Below are 20,202 nucleotides of genomic sequence, written 5' to 3'. Positions count from 1 at the left end.
CAAAGATGAAACACATGTTACATTTAGTCACAGAAATGTAGGCACTGGGAGCCACTATCCTCTTATTACAACAAATCTGTGTTAAATCTCATTTATGTATATCTTTAATTTATAAATTGACAGTATGAGTCTCAATAAAGAGATCTGATCACTTCATTACATTTTAACTCATAAATAATAGGTATTCTTAGTTCAGAAATTTGGTCACAAAAGTAGATCAGAATAGCCATGATATCCCTTTACTCTTACGAATAGTGGAAATTGGAATATATGAATATTTTAAGATATTTTTGATGCTTTTGATCAAGACTTAATGGCTGACTGCTCTCTCCTTTGTTTGAACATACTGTAAGTAATTATTTTAAAAATGGAATAAACGCTCAGCATGTAAAGTTACCTAAAATTGAAAATCCTCTAAACAAACAGTATGAGAAGTCTCTTTTAAAAAGGTGACATGAATAGATAAATCTAGAGGCTTCATATGAGCTAGTCGTTCCCAACTCTAGGGGGTGGTGCTCATCTTTCAAAGCCGAAGAGCCAGTGCTGTCCGAAGACATTTCCGTGATCATATGACAACATTTCCATGATAATATGATGATTAAATGCCAAAGGCGCACAGAACGCTGTTACCTTCCCACCAAAGGTGTTTCCTATTTTTCTACTTGCATTTCTACATGCTTTCGAACTGCTAGGTTGGCAGAATCTGGGACAAGTAACAGGAGCTCACTCCATTACGTGGTGCTATGGATTCGAACCGCCAAAGTGCCAACCTTCTGATTGATAAGCTCAGCAGGGGGCACCACCGCGTCCCTCTCAGAGGCTATCTATACTGTACATTATATTCGGGCTGCAAAAATCCAGTCAATCATTACATGGCAGCAAAAAGATATCAAAATTCTATTTCTTTGCTGCCCTCTAGAGGTTGACTGGATCTTGGCAGCCCAAATATGGTAGACCTATCAGCTGAACCTCAATGTCATTAACACATTCACTCACAGAGAGAGAGAGAGAGAGAGAGAGGGAGGGAGGGAGGGAGGGAGGGGGGGAGGGAGAGGGAGAGGGAGAGAGAGAGAGAGAGAGAGAGAGAGAGGAGAGAGAGATGCACACATCCCAGTTTTGACAAAAGCAACACATAGAAAAGAGAAATGAAAGAGTGAAAGTATTTCTTTTTTGCACTCCTCTGCTTCATTGATTTTTTTCAGTTCAGCATGTGAGAAATTCCAGTTAGGGCATCAAGGACCAAGGGGACCTAAGAAGCTGTTTTGGTAGCTTCAAGAACTCCTGCAGTGGCTAGCAGTACAGGTAGTCCTCAAGTTACAACCATAATTGAGCCCAAAATTTATGTTGCCAAGTGAAACATTTAAGTGAGTTTCTCCCCGTTTTATGACTTTTCTTGCCACATTTGTTAAGTGAATCGCTGCAGTTGTTCAATTAGTAACACATTTGTTAAGTGAATCTGGCCTCCACATTGACTGTGCTTGTCAGAAGGTCGCAAAAGTGGATCACATGACCCTGGGACACTGCAACAGTCATAAATATGAATCAGTTGCCAGGCATCTGAATTTTGATCATGTGACCATGGGGATGAGCTGCAATGGTCGCAAGTGTGGAAAAACGGTCACAAGTCACTTTTTTCAGTGACGTTGTAACTTTGAACCCTCATTAAATGAACTGTTGCAAGTCGAGGACTACCTGTAGCTCCTTCCTTGAGACTCCAGAGATGAAACTTCAGATCATCTGTAATTCAAGCCTGCAGAGTCCAGCACTAAGCTAAAATGAACCGTAAGCCACAGGGTTAGTCAATCCGTCTCATCTCTGATGTGAATTCTTGCATCCTGAAAGCTTTGAAAAGGAGTTAGGGGGGGAAAGCACACCAGTGTTGTATAAGCAAAGTACCACCTAAGGCCGCCATTCATCTATTCCTCCGGCTTCTTTGGGAGCCTGAAAGTAGATTTCATTGTTTCAGGAGCCCATCGGCTAATTGAAGTAATTGCAGCTCTTATAAAGTAAGGCCTTCTTTAGAAGCTTATATAGAAGCCTGGGCAAAACATAAATTAAAATAAAAGGCTCGCTTTGATGAATAGCAGAGGGGTTCTGTGCAAGCATTTGGCCGAAATGCAAAGCCATTCTTCTGAATCAGTGTTGAAGGTTGCATAAGCAGGGGTAGGATTCTACCAGTTTGGCCCTGTTCGGGTATACTGGTAGCTCCAAAGAACTGCTCTGTCTTTCAGTTGGAAAATATGACCAAGACATAAAATCTGTAAAACTGCAGACTATACCAGTCTTAAGGGAATTACACCATTTTAACAGAAATCCTATTCAAACTTGGGCAAAACATGACACATGAGAGAATGTTTATATTTATTGATTTAAAAACGTTCTGGACTGATTCTGAGCTTTCTCTCTCTCTCTCTCTCTCCCTCTCTCCCTCCCTCCTTCCACCCCCCTCTCTCTCAGAGGGAGAGAGAACACTCTCAGAAGAGGTCCTCAAAGTAATTTGTCAATTGGTTTACCTTCAGGAAGCTCACAGTCAAGATTTCAGGGCAATGGCATACAGTACATATACAGCATTAGCATTTGCTTGCTGTCCACAGGCCTTTCCTAATATTCCCTCTCCTACAACTTCTAATGATCTGATTGATGCTGCCTCTGAATACTGACCAGTGGCAGAGGGGATCACCAGCTCCAGTTACTTTCCATCCAATGCAGAAAATAAAGTCAAGAAATGGAGAGGAATGGGAAGGGGGGGGGAAATGTCACAATGCATTTCCTTGACTAGTTTGGTCAGGATGGGAGACTATAGGTGCATTGGGAAGCCACACTAAGTTATGGGTCATTATTTATTTATTTAAAGTACGCCTGGCTCCAACTGACCCTGAGCAAAGAAACAAAAAGACAAGATAACAGAAAAGGGGGAGTGGGTGGGGAACATACAGAACAAATCGAATGTATTTTCTTCTAAAGGGCTTCCCTTTTAGGAAAGCTCTGAGTAAATCATTTCAGTGTATTCTTTTAACCAGCTTTTCCTCCTGCATTTTAATATTTTGATTGTTGCTGTCTTTTTTATGCTATTGCATAAAGAAAAAAACAAATGTATTGTACAGCAAATCAATTCAGAGTTCTCATTTGATAATGATAGCAATTGAAATAATCACACTCAAATTGTGATAACTGGGGCAGCTTATGCAAAGACCTCAGTCTCCTGAGAAGGTTCTAATGCTGGAAGAAAATGGAAGAAGAAGGAAAAGGAGAAGGAGACGGTGAAAGACAACCAACAGCAAGGTGGATGGACCCAGTTACAGTGGCAATAGGTGCACTATAGGAAGATATGAAGGACCAAGTTAGGGAGAGATCATCATAAGAAAAATCTATGTGGTTGGTAAAAATCACAAGGTGGTCACATGACCCCGGGACATTGTGATCTATCAAATATGAGTCAATCTGAATTTTGATCATGTGACTATGGGGATGCTGCAATGGTTTAAGTGTGAAAAATGGTCATAAGTCACTTTTTTCAGTGCCGTTGTAACTTTGAACGGTCACTAAATGAGTTGTTGTAAGTTGGGGACTACCTGTACATGGGAAGAAGTGATGGCACTGAATTTTGAATCTTATATCTACCAATCATCTATACAAACGTTTTGTATACAATGTTCTTTAAAGTACTGGTACAGAATTCTGTCTAATTAGAAAGCTAGAATTCTAGGCTGATGCAGCACTGTGAATTGGATAACAAAAATGTTGCTTTTGAATATCACTGGGTGATTCCAAATATTTGAACAGAAGAAAAAGAAGAAAGGACAGAGAACATTCTGGGGCACAATTTTGAGGCAGTAAAAACTATTCTGATTACATTCCAGAGGTGGTATTCAGCCGGAATGGTTTGGGCAAACTGGTAGCGGAAATTTTGAGTAGTTCAGAGAACCGGCAAATACCACCTCTGGCTGGCCCTGCCCGCCCGCTGGCTCGCTGCTCACCCTGCCTGTCCGGAACTGTGTGCATATGCACTAACCGTGTGCATGCGTGGTAGCCATGCACATGTGCATGCAGGGTAGCCATGCACATGCGCATGCATGGTAACGAACCGGTGGTGGAATTATTTGAAACCCGCCATTGCTACATTCCTTAATGAGGAAGCGGGGGAATCCATTATTTTGTGCAATAGAGGCAAGGAATCTTTAGAGTAACAAGCATTAGGCATCTATCTCTAATGTATTTCCTAACTCCAACTGAATTTTGAATCAAATTGGAATTCATGCTGTGTCATGCGGGGAGAGGGGGGAAGAAGGGGCACTCTGCATTTTTCATACTTTCTCAGAACATGTGTGTTAATAGAACCACAGCCTAAAAACCATTTGTGAGGAAATGCTTCACAGCTGCTGCTTATTAGCATTAGCACAAATCTTACAAAGCAAATAATAAGCAGACTTGTTTCCATAATATTTAACTTACAGCAATGAATGAAAGTGGTGGGAAGAGAGGAGAAATGTCTAGTTTCCAAAAATAAGAAAGCTAATTGCCCACAAACAGTTGAGTACAATCCAGCAGCAACATGTAAAAAGAAATCCAAAGTATTTGTGCGTATTCTTATTTTCTGCCTTCCCCTCCACCAGTCTGTGGATTTATGTATGTTGGCCTTACACTTGGAGGTTACTGCATTTACAGTCCTAGTTAGGACATTACATTGGTGATGCTAAGATTTATTTCTCTCAAAGGTTTATATAGTCTCCCATCTTCAATCAAATTCTGGGCAGGTTATGATCACGAACAAAAACCACAAATAGACACTTAAACCCCAAACAATAATCCAAAAACCGAAGAACTTGGCACCATAGCTACTTTCTCCCAATCCAGCCCACACATTCTCTCCCGCTTTACTTTCACCTTATATTCAGTTTAGCCCATTATCCTGGCTTAATGTGATTTGTAAATAAATTTACTGGGGTTGGATCTAGTCATGCTTTGAGCGGATCCAGGAAAATCAATCAATTTAAAATTTCCCTTGAGAACCCGTGGTCTCCTACTTTTTACCAATCTCCAACTCTCAATCAATTTGTCCACTGCTGTGAAATGTTTTCAGCAATAATGAAGAGGGCCATTGTATCTTCATCCCTGCACTGGAATGTTAATAATCCCAAAGATTTTTGCAAAGTTAAAAAACCGTAATAGCAGTACTGTCAAATATGAACTGTAGGAACATTTGGATTACACCAGGTTGGGTGTAATGGTTGCTAGGGTGGATATGAGCCGAGGTGGCGTAGTGGTTAGAGTGCAGCACTGCAGGCTACTTTAGCTGACTGCTAGTTCGGCTGTTCAAATCTCACCGGCTCAGGGTTGACTCAGCCTTCCATCTGTCCGAGGTAGGTAAAATGAGGACCCAGATTGTTGGGGGCAATATGCTGACTCTGTAAACTGCTTAGAGAGGGCTGAAGGCCCTATGAAGCAGTATATAAGTCTAACTGCTATTGCTATATGGCCAATCTCAAGACATTCGTTTACAGAACTGGATGATGGTGAGGTTGTTCCCCCTTATGGCTAGCCCTTGCTTAACAAATGTTTGAAATTATGACACATACAACCCAAAAGTTACTTATGACCCACCCTCCAAGTTACAACAGCTGCACCTTCCGTGGACATGGAATCACATTTCAAATTTTTAGCAACTAGCTACCATTTATCACTGGTTGCAGCATCCCACAGTCCCTTGACCATGATTGGCCAACATTTCTAGTAAAAAAACTTGCCCATCTGGGAAAATGGATTTACTTAAGGACCACATGTTTTGCTTAACCATAGTGATTTGCTTTCCAACCATCATAAAAACAATCATAAAATCAAATCAGGTCACAGAGTGACTTGTTAATGACTGCAGTGACTTATTATGGAAAATCCAGGCTCAGTTGAGGTTGTTAAGTGACTCCCTGTACCAGTGGTGGGTTTCAAAAATTGTTGGAACCTACTCTGTGGGTGTGGCCTCCTTTGTGGGAGTGACTTGCCACCCATGTGACTGGATGGGAGTGGCTTGCCACCCATGTGACCGGATATGAAATTATGAATTAGTACTTAGGTCGGTCCAAGTAGCTATTCAGAAACTCTGGCACTGAAACATGCAAGTCTTAAAGCTGTCAAGTTACAAGATTCTGTACCTGCTCTAGTTTCCCAGATCCAAACAAATTATTGGGCTGCTCCAACTAACGATTTTTCTACCTCCCCCTTCTTTTTTATTTTTACTAAGTAGAAAAGCAAGAGACTTTTTAAAAAAAAATACATACATAACATTGGAATCCCTAATTTATCTATGTTGTTATTTATTGTTACATTGTTAATATTATTGCAAATTATGCTACAGAATCTTTGCACTAAGGCGCAGGTTGAAGTGAACATGCAAAAGTCAGGCCTTGATATAGTGATTAAGTTGAAAAAAGGCATTAGAGCAAAAAAGCATTCAAGTAGCCTCCATCTATTCATTCATTCATTCATTCCTTTTTGTGTTTTGAAGAAGGCCTCCCCTCTTTCTTGGAATTAAATACTGATGCTTAAAGCTGGTGCTGTTTTATCATTTGCTGGCCTCTCATTTAATGCCTTATCATTAAAATAGCCCGAGTAAAAGTAAAATATGAGTGGGGATGGTGTTTGGAAGACACAGGAGAAGTACCATGCCTCAATGCCTGTAGACATTTGTGGGCATGTAGCAACCACTCTTTACAGTACTGCTGCCCAGGTAGTCCATAAATCCTGGTTGGGAAGTTCAAATCCAGGCATTTATTTTCCTGATTTCAATAAAACAAACAGCCCAAACTATGAAAAGATGGGAAATAATTCAATTAACTGGCACTGCAGTGGCATCACAAATGATATATTCCTCCCCATGGCTTGGCAACAAAATTCTGTGGGAAGTCTTTAAAACTTGTCACAAACGAGGACTTTGGATACAGCAGAGTTCTCCCAATAAAAACCAAATGAAATCTAGACTGATGAAATTAATTGCACTGGAGAACACAAATCTGTGATCCATACCTGTTTGGAAGACATCAAAACATGCCTTGATTGATGTCTGTAGTTTGGAATAAAGGGAAGGGATGATCAGCAAACAACCATGTATTTTGTACAGCCTGTGTCTGAAACAGCAGCTAATTTAAAAAGGAAAGACAAGAATTTCCTGACGTTTCAGCACCATTCGTTCACAAGAAGTGGTCTGACAAGCATATCTAACAACTAAACAAATGCCTTTGACACCATTCACAAGGAGAATGAGGAGGAACTAAGATAATTGCTATATTGTTTATAGATGTTCAGGCTCCTAAAATGTTTTTCCATTCATAACATGCAGGAAAACGCCACATGCTAGCAATTCTTCATTAAAACCTTCCTTTTTATATTTCTTCCTTTAGTACAAAAACATAAAATCATCTTCACACTCTCATTGTTGCACCCATTTTCACAAAGTTTTTAAATTTTAGGTTAATCTTAAATTAAAGAGCTGTGGTTAATCTTAAATTAAAGAGCTGTGGTGGCACAGTGGTTAGAATGCAATATTATAGATTAACTCTGCTGACTGCCAGCAGTTCGATCCTGACTGGCTCAAGGTTGACTCAGCCTTCCAGCCTTCCAAGATTTGGTAAAATGAGGATCCAGATTGTTGGGGGAAATATGCTGATTCTGAAAACCATTCAAAGAATGGTATAAAGCACTATGGAATGGTATATAAGTCTAATTGCTATCTGTAGAAAATCAGAATTTTATATTAAAAATGGGGAAGTTTAGTCTGGCAGTTTACTTCGGGAAACCAAAAAGCTCTCAAAGGGACAGCACGATAGATGCTTCTCATCTTGAGAACTACCCTGTTTCCCTAAAAATAAGACCTCCCTTGATAATAAGCCCAATCGGGCTTTTGAGTGCATGCACTAAAATAAGCCCTCCCCCGAAAATAAGCCCTCCACGAAAATATTGCAACACAGCAGCAGCCATGAGGTGACCATGCTCTCTGCCTCCTGCACCTCAAAAATAAAAAGACCTCCCCAAAAATAAGGCCAAGCACATATTTTGGGGATCAAAAGAAAATAAGACCCTGTCTTATTTTCGGGAAAAACATGGGTCACTCACCTGCAAACACAGTTAAACCATCTTGATGTGGGTAATATAAACAGAATATGTCCCTTTGCCACTCCTCCTTAATGCATTTAATGGAACATTATTTTATTCTGTATTACAATTATACCAATTCAAAGAAAGCTCAGTTATTCAGGTTTCACTTGGGTTAATAGAAGTGTAGCCTGGTGTATTTCCTTTGTTTTGCATTCAAGAGCCACCAATGAATGGATAGTCTGAAGACAGATTAAGTGTTGCTCACTTCAGTGGAACAGGACTAATGAACTAATCAGTAAACACATACATAATACCATCTTCTGCTTTAGGGATAATTGCAGTACAGGTGGTCCTTGACTTACAACGGCAATTGGGACCAGAATTTCCATTACTAAACAAGGTGTTGTTTAGTAAAGGAGCCATTCCAGATTTTTACGAGCTTTTTTTGCACAGTGAAGCTAATTACTGTAGTTGTTAAGTGAATTACCTGGTCATTTAGCAGATCCAGTTTCCCCATTGACTTTGCTTGTCTGAAGCTGGCTGGGAACGTTGCAAATGTGATCACATGACCCCAGGATGCTGCATCTGTCGTAAATATAACCCAGTTGCCCTGTTCCTGAATTTTGATCACAAGACCATGGGATTCTGTGACAGTTGTAAATGCGAGGATCAGTTATAAGTCTCTTTTTCCAGTCACTAAATGAATGGTTGTAAGTTAAGGACTATATGTAATGTCACTCCTGCTCCAGAAGGCAAGGGAAACAAATACGCCAAAGTCTGATAATGTGTAATTGTAAAAAATATCTTTCCATAGTTGGGTCCAGCAGGGTGATTTCCTAGATTATTTTTCTTAGCATGTTGTGTGAATCAAGCCATGTGCATGGTTGATAATTTATTCAACAAGCCCTGATTAAGAAAAAAAAACTTGCCTTATGGAGATATGTGAACCTGGGTTATTTTCAGCTGCATCCATTTTAAAGTTAAGCCACCTTAATTACTGCATCAGCATCTACACAATTCTCTCCCACCTTCTATTACTAATGACTGAGTGCTCAAAGCCATAAATCCAGCTTATGATGTTATGTGCATCTCCATTTTTTTAAATTTTAAGGGCATCTAAATGGCACTGCCCCATATGTATTTACAGAGGTAGTCATTTTATACGCTAGGTTCATGCACAGAGATCCAATCCATATTTCTTTAGAACTTACTGCCCTCGGCTCAGTAGACTTTATTTTCAAATAAACATGCACAGAATTGTACAGTGACGCAATAGGTGGGAAAGGCTGTACCTCTGGCAGCCATGAGTAAATGGTAACAGATCCATAAGAGTGGTTTTGTGGTGCAGCTCAGACTTGTGAGTCATTCATTGGTTGAAAAAGAAAGGAAATAAAATCTAAATTCAGAGGAACCAATATACAGCCTTTTAATGTTGGATAAGCTAACATAATGAGGCAGATATCTTGGTTAATTAAAAAAAATCACAAGGATTCATCAAAATGAGAGACATCTTAATGAAAATTGAATGCTGGTTGAAGGGGAACAATATTTACATATGGTTATTTCCATGAAACAGAACAAAGAATTGCACTTAAAGGACAAAACCATGTCCCCAATGAGGAGTAAGAATGAGACAAGATTGTCATGGGATCTGCAGAATTCAACAGTACAGTTATATTCAACTCTATATACACTCAGATGAAACAGAACACCTTTGTCCTAAAAAGCAAGAATTGTGCTTAACTGTACAACTGTACAAATATCTTGTTCGGGTGTTCACAAATTTTCAAGTTAAAGGAATTAATCCTCTATGCTACCTCAGAGCTCAAGGACTTACTTCTTCAGTTATTGGATACACTGTTAAGCTTATTCACATATGTATTTCAGTTTAATTGACCAAACCTCAGAGGACTTGACCTGATTTAAATGTGCTTACAAAAATAGTTTAAACCCCTAGAGATCAAGATATGTATATATACCTCCAGTCTAATGAGAAGGTGATCTAGACATAATAAGACAGCTGTGAAAGACAACTGCTCGTTTGCATGTGGGAGGCTCCTGTGGGACCTATCCTGCAATTATGCTAACAGGATGCCAGGTTATGGACCTCTAAGGACCAGTAGTTGTGGATATGCTGACGATGTGCATGTGACAAGCTCCAAGAGGCCTCTTTCTCTATCTGTGAAACATCTGATGCATGTAGAAAGGTCCATGCCTTGCAGCAACAAGATGTAAAGTTATTCAAGTTAATAACAATAAGAATATATGTATATGTTCTATTTTTGGACACCAATACTCTGAATATTTCCAGGGTATATGAGATTGTGTTAATCTAAACGAAAAAGTTAGAATAGCTGTAATGTATTCCCAATATATATTCCCAATACATTCCTAATAGTAGGGCAAAACAAAACAAAATCTTTTTTTCTCTGAGATGTACTTACACACAATTTTTAAACCAAGAAAAACAAGGTATTATTCAACTTTTCCAATTTATCACTTAAAAGATCTTGTTCTCACCCACTGCTTACCAGATGTATCATGTAGATGGAATAATGGCAGATATGTAGTGTAACTGTATAGGATAATACATCTGTTGAGAATTAATGCAATTTTTGTAATTTTAGCCACAAGATAAAATTAATGATAATGTATGTTTCTTCTAGAGTGAGCATCCTTGTAAGTCTACAGTGCAGCGTTTAATTATTTTATCTTTCTTTCTGATGCATTATTTGTGTGAGTCCCCTCCCCCCATTCCAAATACACAATATTTGCAGAATAGAACCAGATCATGAAGGAAAATTGTTAGTCAAGCAATTTGTTTCGTTTGTAAGCTTCCTAACCAAAATTCCTGACCATAGGATTCTCATTTGCTGTTCTGATATCAAAACTGTCTTCTGCATGTGAAAAGTAGAAGTACCATCTGCAGCAGGAAGGTTTGATTAGAGTAGAAGCTATAAGCCCATATTTGATTAAAGGTGAGATATCACTCGAGGGAAAGTTGTTCTTTAGAGTGCAATGATGCTATCACAGCTCAAGACTGGAGTTGATTAACATCAAATCCTCTTGTGACAAAACAGGATACTTGAGATAAGAGAGAGAAATATTCCTGTTTCTACTGAAATAATTCACGTTTTCAAAATAGTGCAAACCACGGGACAGATTTCCCATAATACCATAGAATAAAATAATATCTTCAGTTAATTGGATACAAATTTGTAGATTTCTTGGTTCTTAGCTAATCAGCCTATGATCACTGTTCATGCATCAAATAAGTAACTGCAGTATTATTTTAGTTAACCAAATCACATCAAAGTTTGGTAGGAAATGTGGCTCAGAGTGGATTACACTCCACAAATTTGACAGCTAACCAGTCACTGGTAATGGTTCCTGCCCAACAAGAAACAATCTTTCTACTACAAGTTGCCAAAAAATATACTTTCCTTGAGTTCTTCAAGCTTGAAGCAGGCAGATGTTATTCACTTCAAAGCTTTGGGAGAGATGTGACCTCTTGCTCCTGGCCGTCTATTTCTCTGCACATTCAGGACAGTTTTGGTAAGCCAGCTAAACCACCAAAGAATGACTAAGCAAATTAACATCTGTGACTTTCATTCCAGTGATGTTAACAATTGTCACATAACGTTTTCAAAGAGTATGGAGCAGTTCTATGAACTATGAATGTTTGGCCATGGTCTTTCTTCTAGACTAGATCTTGTGCAGCCAAGAGTTAAAGAAACTGTGGGTTTCTACATTACGTACTAGACTTCGGGGGCAAACTAGAGAAGGGATATTTCCTCATTGTTTTCAAATGGTATGATATTGTATACTTATCATGTTATAAAACAGTCTGTTGCCAATATGCTCCTGGCTATCCAAAATCACATTACTTAGACCTTCATGCTGATGACTATGTAGGAAAGGATATGATTCAGGGTAGCAAGAAAAAACCTGGGGAACAGCAAACAGTTAGCTGTTCAGTCACTTTACAGGCTGAATGCCATGAAAACATGATTAAATTCACAGTGTATGTCCAAGCAAATGCACAATTTTTATCTTCATATTCCCAGAATATTCTGTGATCCTCCCAGGTCACTGGGCAAAAATATAGATGGGTCGCCTGTTAAAGGAATGCATGTGTGGTTACACAAAAGAATTAGATTAGGAGTTTGTTTGCAGATGCATGAATGTTGCTAGACTACAATTGATGATTGACAGCTAAATGCATTCATTGATTCCAATTAAAAACCACTCTGTTTGAGGTGATATGAGAGTGCTTTGACTCTGATAGCAAATTCATAAGACGAGTCACCTGATATGGCCAGATGCAATGGCCAGACTTAAGTGAAGCAGCCCAGAAATTTTTTTCCTAAAGCTTTTCAAATTTCTTCTTTTCTAAAAAGTAGGGAAGATCTTTTGGCGTACAATTTTTCTTTTATGACTACAAAAATAGGACTTAATAATAATAATATTAACAATAACAATATGAATAATACAAAATAATTATAATTGTATACTTTTTTGGAAAAGTATTCACACAAATCAGCAAAAATGGTGAAGATGAAGACTTTTAGAAAGGCCAAGTTCTCAGTACAAAACAGAGGAGAAGCAGCTTGAAAATGGATTATTTTTCCATAAGGCAACTTGTTACCTTTCATCTACTTCCTTGATTTATATTGGAATTGTTTGGTCTTTTAAAAAAGCATCAGAACTTGGCTTGTTTCAATTTATCGATGTGATAACAGAGTTTGAGTGCCGGTCCCAGCTTCAGACCCAAATATTTCATGATCATGTCGCTTTTCAGTAGCAAGAGAGCATTGCCATCAATCTCCTAATACAAAAAGAAAGACAGAAGAGCATAAATCATAATTTGGAACTGTGTTTGCAGAAGAAATAAAACAATTTGCTGCAAAGCTGTACAAAGAATTGCCCTGCATGTCTCTGACGATACCAAACATTTTTGAGAAATTCAACAAAGTAGGACCTCAATTCCCAAATGTTCTACTATTCCAGAATTGGATCTATTTAACTGAAGTGCTGGTGAATTTATTTATTTAAACTACGTTCATGAAACCTGCCATGCCATGCAACATCTGGCAATATACAACATTAAAATGCCTTCCATAAAAATGTAAATGAACACAAAAGTAATAACGAGATCACTGAATAATGAAACACCACCACCATGAAGAGACAAGCACTAAACGTGTGAGCATAAGTCTAAACGGAAGTCAAATTTCAGAAGCAGCTGTTGATTTTCTTCATGGTCCAGCTTCATCAAGTCCTCTGAGTTCAGAGCCAGTGTCAGATGTCTGTTCTTGGGGTACTACATAGTCACAAGGAAATATGATCTTTCACAACAGCAGCAGCAGCAGCAACTACAAACTAACAAATCAGGTAACAGGGCCAGGACCGTCTAGAAGCCCCCGATAGCAATAGCACTTAGATTTATATACTACTTCATAGTGTTTTATAGCCATCTCTAAGCAGTTTATGCAGTCAGCATATTTCCCCCAACAATCAGGGTCCTCATTTTACCAACCTCGGAAGGATGGAAGGCTGAGTCAACCTTGACCCAGTCAGAATTGAACTCCTGGCAGCCAGCAGGTTTAGCCTGCAATACTGCATTCTGACCACTGCGCAACCACGGCTCTTATGCTCCGTGGCACGACAAAACCACGCTCGACTAAAGCGCGCCCGATTAAACTGCGTCGCTGATGTCATCAACAGGGCGACAACAGCGAGCGCGGAGAAAGAAGGGCGCTTTAAATAGCGCTTTGAAAGCAAGCCAATTCAAGTTAAGGTAAGGGTTAGGTTTAGGGTTAGGTTAAGGGTTAGGGTTAGGTTTAGGGTTAGGTTAAGGGTTAGGGTTAGGTTTAGGGTTAGGTTAAGGGTTAGGATTAGGTTTAGCGTTAGGTTAAGGGTTAGGTTTAGGGTTAGGTTAAGGGTTAGGTTTAGGGTTAGGATTAGGATTAGGATTAGGTTTAGGGGGGTTAGCTTTAGGTTTAGGTGTTAATTTTAGATTTAGCGTTTACACCGTGCTTTTTTCTCCGCGCTGTTGTCGCGCTGTGATGACGTCAGCTACGCGGTTTCGTCGAGCGCCCTTTAGTCGAACGCGGTTTTGTGGTGGAACCCTTATGCTCATAGTCAGATGACTATGAACTGCAAAGGAAAGGACTTTAACGAATGCTCTAACGTGAAACAGTTGAAATATGAACTATAAAAGTTGCCTCTTACAGGATCTCTGCAGGAGATGTCAAAAAATGTCAAGATGGCAACCTTGGCTGCCCTACTGAACCTCTGTCCCCTTTTTATATGTTCTGTGTCTGAAATCAGGTAAAAGGGATGGAGACTTCAGTTCAAGTCTCATGGTTGTCACCAGACACAAAACATGCCAGGCCCGTAACAATAAGATAGCTGAGCAGCTTCTAATAAAGTAGAAAAAATTTGAGGACAATATTCACAGTGGGAATATTGTGCTCTTTGTGAAATGGGAGATTGCCACCCCTAGTAAAAACAGGAAGAACAAAGGGCCCTTACCAGATAGTTCCAGAGCCCAAGCACAGAGGCAGAAATAAGTTCACACAATCAAGAGACTCATGCATTGTCCTAAAACCCCATATTTCTTGTAAAGAGAATGTATTCCTCAGATGCTTCTCTCCATGATTTACTTGCTGGGATCACCTTCATGAAGAGTAGATTGCAGTGATGTCTAACCTTTTTGTCGTTGTGTGCCGAAAGCACGTTTGTGTCCGTGACAATGCGTGTGTGCGTGCCTACACCCGGTTCACCGACAAATGCGCGATACACATATGCGCACCGACAAAACCGCGATGGACAAATGAGCACCGTCAAAATCGCTAATTGATTTTCGACAATTGCACGCCGACAAATGCGCGATGATAAAATCGCGTCATCAACAAACTGTGAGTGTGCTGGGCCTTTAACATAGTGGGACGCGTATACGTACGTTATAACCCCAACTCTAACCCTAACCCTAACCCTAAACATTTTTCAATTTTATTGTGCTTGTCATCGCGCTTTTGTCGGCGCGATTTTGACATCGCAAATTTGTGGTCGCGATTTTGACGTCGCGTTTTAATCGGCGCTATTTTGTCAGCGCACATATGTCTATCGTGCAATTGTCAGGTCATGCCTACACCCATAATGCAATGTGCATGTGACACACACGGACCATGTGCCCTGCCCCCTGTGCATGTGCCCCACCCCCATGCCCTCTTTTGGGCCTAGCAGGCCTCTCTGCAGCCTCTTGGGAACAAAAATGGTCTCCTGCATGCAGCAGAGATCCAAAAATCATCTGGCCGGCGGGAGACGCACAGACAAGCGCAGTGGAGTTGAGCTAGGGTGACAGCTCACGTGCCCGCAGAGAGGGCTCCACGTGCCACCTGTGGCACAGGTGCCATAGGTTCACCATCACAGGTATATTGCATCAGCTAGAAAAGCGAGGTGTGTTGCAGTCCAAAGTAGAGCTAAATAACATCCAGCAAGCTGGGGTTAACGTAAAAAGCTCCGGAGAATTTTGTAAAGCAGAAACAGCACACCAGGCAGTGATTGATTACATATTCTTCCATCACAGGCTTGGTTTAGTTCTAAAGCTGAACTATATTAATCACTTCAGGGGTTGTTTATAATGGCCACTGGAGCAGGGGTGGGTTCCTGCCAGTTCTAACCTCTTCTATAGAAGAGGTTCCACAAATCTACAGTGCTGTTTAGAACCAGTTCCAGCTCCCTCCCCTCTCACATCATCAAGATGAAGAGTGAGAGGAGGAATTCTGGGAGTTAACGTCCACAAGTCTTAAAGCTTTCAAGTTTGAACACTCCTGGGGTTTTTTTCTAAAGGGTTAGGTGTGCAAGGGTCTTGTAACTTGACAGCTTTAAGACTTGCGTGCTTCAAATGCCAGCGTTTCTGAGCCAACATTTTGATTGCTAAGCAAGAGCGTTGTTAAGTGAGTTTCACCACATTTTACAAGTTGGTCATGCCCACCCAGTCACCTACAGAAGAGGTTCTAAAAAAAATTGAAACCCACCACTACCACCGGAGCTCATAAGATGCACTGGCTTCTCAAACTCTGCTGTGAGGCTGCAAAAGCATAAAGCAACTGGAAACATTTCATGTTGCTTTATTACAATCTAATCCTGTGAACACCAACTGTCAGGTTTAATATTTCAATAGTGGTGTAAAACTCTCCGAGAGAGCCCACTAACCAATGCAAACAAGCTCTAAATCATAAGGCTGACTTTGCTGTAGCTTCTTAAAGTGTAAAACATTCTGCTTGGTAATTGAACAGAAATGGAAGGATTGCTTTGCCATCTCTTCCCCCCCCCGCTTTGCTCTGTTTTTTAAAACAACTGGGAAGACAAACTTTATACTGCCCAGCAGTATTATCACTCTATTAAGGTAAACTAATTGGAAATAAAGCTAAAATAATCCATGCAAAAATGGTTCAGTCTTAACAAATACATATGCTTTCAGTTCTATGTCTCATCAGAGGAGGCAGATCCGGTTCTGAATGAACAGGTTAAATCTGTCTTCATTCAAAAGCTGCACTTTCTCTTCTGTATTAATTTTTTGGTCCCAAACCAGAACGCAGCGAGAATTCTGTTGCATCAAAATCTCATTTTTGGGTTGGCTTCCTTATTTGTTAGTTAGCCTGATGGCTTCGATTTTTCGTGACCCGTCAAAACCACGTTCCACAAAAGCGCGGTCGACGAAATCGCGTATGTGACGTCATCACAACGCGATGAAAAAGATCGAAAAATTGCAATAAAAATTAAATTACAGCAAGCCGATTCACATAAAGGTAAGGGTTAGGTTAAGGGTTAGGGTTAGGGTTAGGTTAAGGGTTAGGGTTAGGGTTAGAGCGTTAGCGTTACGTTTAGCGTTAGGTTAAGGGTTAGCGTTAGGTTTTTCGTTACGTTAAGGGTTAGGTTTAGGGTTAGGTTTAGGGTTAGGTTAAGGGTTAGGTTTAGGGTTAGGTTTAGGGTTAGGTTTGGGGGGGTTAGGGTAAGGTTTTCGCTTTATTTTTACATTTTTCGATCTTTTTCGTCGCGCTGTGATGACGTCACAGACGCGCTTTCGTCGTCCGCGATTTTGTCGTCCGCGGTTTTGTGGTAGAACCCGATTTTTAACTGTACCCGTGAACTCTGTTTGCACACCCAAGCACAATTTGCTTTACATACAGCTTGTTGAACAAACCACAAGCGATTGAGTTTACACAATATACTAAGCTATAAATCCTGGCTTAGAAACAATAAGGATGGAGTTTACATAACCTAAGCTGTGACCAAAGGAAGCCTGTTGCCCAAACTTTCCTTTTATTGTCCTACTTCTCCCTTGAAAGTGCATAGATCAGCCCAGCTGGCAAGGGATTTAGGATCTGCTGAAGATCAACCATCCCAAGAGTAATGAAGCATGCCTTAATTAAGACACACAGCGTTGATGTCGCAGATGTTGTTTTCAGAATATACATTGCTGATCTCTCTTTGTTGTGACAAGTCAAACGAATAATTCTTCTCATTGGACAGTGGTGGCATGTCACAGCCAAATTAGCTGAATGCAAGGAAGGGAAGACAGGAGCTGGGAATGTCAGTGGCATTCGGGACATCAGTTTAAATGATGCACCTACATTTTAAAATGATTTAACGTGCTGAAAACTGTGGTTAAGGTTAATGGAGTAATCACTTGTCTCTCACCTCTGGTGTCTTCTTGTTAATCCAGTTTAGCTACGAACGTTAACAATTGCTCAGAAATGAGTAATTCAAAGGCATAATTGAGCTGAATACAGCGATAGTTTTAATCAACCACTAGACCTCTTGTAGGTTTCCCTGCGAAGCTGACTGAATTATAAGCAGGAGGTGAGTGAGTGCCAGGGTGGGGAGAGGATTTAAAACCAATGTATCTTTGAATTCTCATCTTTCTTACAAAGGATATTGTTATTCTACAAAAAGAATGCTAGCAATCCTAGTTATTGGATACTTTTCTGACTGAAAACAAAAAGCCAAACAAGGTTAGCCCAGCTAGCTCTTCAGCAGACTTTTTCCCACAACGACTGAAGTGGTATTTCTGGGGAGTGCACAAAAAGATGGTTCTGCCATTCGGTTCTCTTGCAATTGACCCTCAGCGGCAGGCTGCCTGGCCCTGGGGTCCCTCTTTAGCTGTAGCGCTAACAATAAGCTTTAGATCCTCTCTGAATCCATCCAAGCCCCACCTCAGGCTCTCTAAGATATGAGTGCCATCAAGTTGTGCCTGAGATCCATATTCAGTGTTTCTCAATCTTGGCTACCTGAAGATACATGGACTTCAACTCCCAGAATTCCGCATGCTGGCTGGGGAATTCTGGGAGCTGAACTTCACCCATCTTCAAACACTGCCCTAGATTAATTCTATTTGCCTGGAGGAAGACTCACTTTCACTATTTTTTGTCAGCTGTCTGTTTCAATTTACATTTACATTGGTTCAAGTACAGACCAAAACAGTTTGCTAGAAGGTTACATTTGGATCCTGTCATTTATCGCAGAAAGCCTTCTACGTACGTGTTTCCTGAAGAGTTCCACGTGAGGTCCTAAAGCATGAGGATCCGCATCTTTAACAAACCATACCACGTCATCAACAGTCCAGGTCAAAGGATTTTTGCTTGTGGGTCTTGTGGCATCCTGTCTTTCTGGAGATGGACTGGAGGCTATAGGAGTGAAGCAACAATTAGTGGGAGAGAATAACACATGACAATCCATCCACTGTTTCAACTGTACCGTGTCAGCTGTGACCAGCCACACCAAACAATTTGAAGTCTAGATAACTAGGTTACATTGATACGATTACTGTGTTTGTATGTCATTTTAAGCTGTAATAAAGTTTCTTTGGGTTTGATTTAATATAGCATGTGAACTCAACCTCTGTAAGTTTTAAAGCATGTTTCAAAGCTGACTATTTTGTATGAACGCAGTCAGTTATGGTTAACCAATAAGCCAGTGGTGAAATTCAAAAAGTTTTTATGGCCGGTTCTCTGGGCGTGGCTTGGTGGGCGTGGCAGGAGAAGGATACTGCAAAATTCCTATTCCCAGCCCACTCCAGGGGAAGGATATTGCAAAATCTCCATTCCCACCCCACTCTGGGGCCAGTCAGAGGTGATATTTGCCGGTTCTCTGAACTACTCAAAATGTCTGCTACTTGTTCTCTAGAACCTGTCAGAACCTGCTGGATTTCACCCCTGCAATAAGTCCCTATTAAACAAAACATGGGCAAGCCTATTGTCTGAACTTACAAGAAGGTTTTAATAAATGCATTTGTGTAATGTTAATGCCTGTTAGTTTTTGAACAACGCACAGCAAGGAAACATAATGTCAGTGCTGCCACCCTGCTTCGCCTCATTGCTGCTTCGCTGATACCAGAGAGATTGGCCAACCGACCCTAAGGTCACAATCATGGGAATGCAATACAGAACAGGACTGAGCTCATCAAATGTCAAAAACATTACCAAAACAATTTGTTTTTAATTTAATTGGACACTAGGGAATAGTTGCAGGGGGGTGGGGACCTGGAAAGGGGGAAAGTTGGTAGGCAGTTTTCACACTCAAGGCTCAGATCTGCCTTTTTCTATCTTGTAACCACTTGGCTTTAGTAAAGTTAATCCTTTCACTACTTATGCAGCCCAAGGCTCTTTTTTTGATAAACAACCAGTTCGGGACAAGTCCGAAACATAAGTTGTGTTGCATTCAGGAGCAAGCAGTATTTTCATAGGCATTATTACAAGTCGAAATAACATCAAAAGCACAGTATGTATAGCATGATATTGTGCAAATAACCTAATTATGTAATCTATATTGTGATATCTGTTACAAATATACCATATTTTTCGGACTATAAGACGCACCGGTGTATAAGACACACCAAGATTTCAAAGAAGTAAGTAAGAAAAAAAGTTTTTGCCTTCCCTCAGCCCCAAGCAGCACTCTGCAGGCTTCAGCAGGGCTGGGGCAAGGCAAAAATGCCCCCATTTTTGCCTTTACCCAGCCCCTGTATTTGCCTTGCCCCAGCCCTGCTGAAGCCTGCAGAGTGCTGCTGGGGGCTGAGGGAAGGCAAAAAAGCCTATGTTTTTGTGA

General features: G+C 40.4%; 1 protein-coding gene across 2 annotated transcripts in view; it reads right to left on the bottom strand.

Moving 5' to 3' along the window:
* Positions 1 to 9,553: 9,553 nt before the first annotated feature.
* Positions 9,554 to 20,202, bottom strand: part of SCML4 (Scm polycomb group protein like 4) — an 87,119-nt gene continuing 76,470 nt past the window's right edge. For both annotated transcript variants that reach the window (XM_014061408.2, XM_087718681.1), the window contains exons 7-8: positions 18,637 to 18,782; positions 9,554 to 12,913 (exon numbers count right to left, since the gene is read on the bottom strand). In XM_014061408.2, the coding sequence (XP_013916883.2) occupies positions 12,788 to 12,913; positions 18,637 to 18,782 (272 nt within the window). In that variant the 3' untranslated portion in view covers positions 9,554 to 12,787. The remainder of the gene's footprint in view (positions 12,914 to 18,636; positions 18,783 to 20,202) is intronic.

The sequence above is a fragment of the Thamnophis sirtalis genome, unplaced genomic scaffold (genome assembly GCF_051295495.1).
Source record: "Thamnophis sirtalis isolate CommonGarterSnake01/CBP01778 unplaced genomic scaffold, rThaSir2_p1.2 scaffold_6, whole genome shotgun sequence".
Taxonomy (NCBI): domain Eukaryota; kingdom Metazoa; phylum Chordata; class Lepidosauria; order Squamata; family Natricidae; genus Thamnophis; species Thamnophis sirtalis.
The sequence above is the reverse complement of the archived record's forward strand: the minus strand, read 5'-3'. Positions and strand labels throughout refer to the sequence as shown.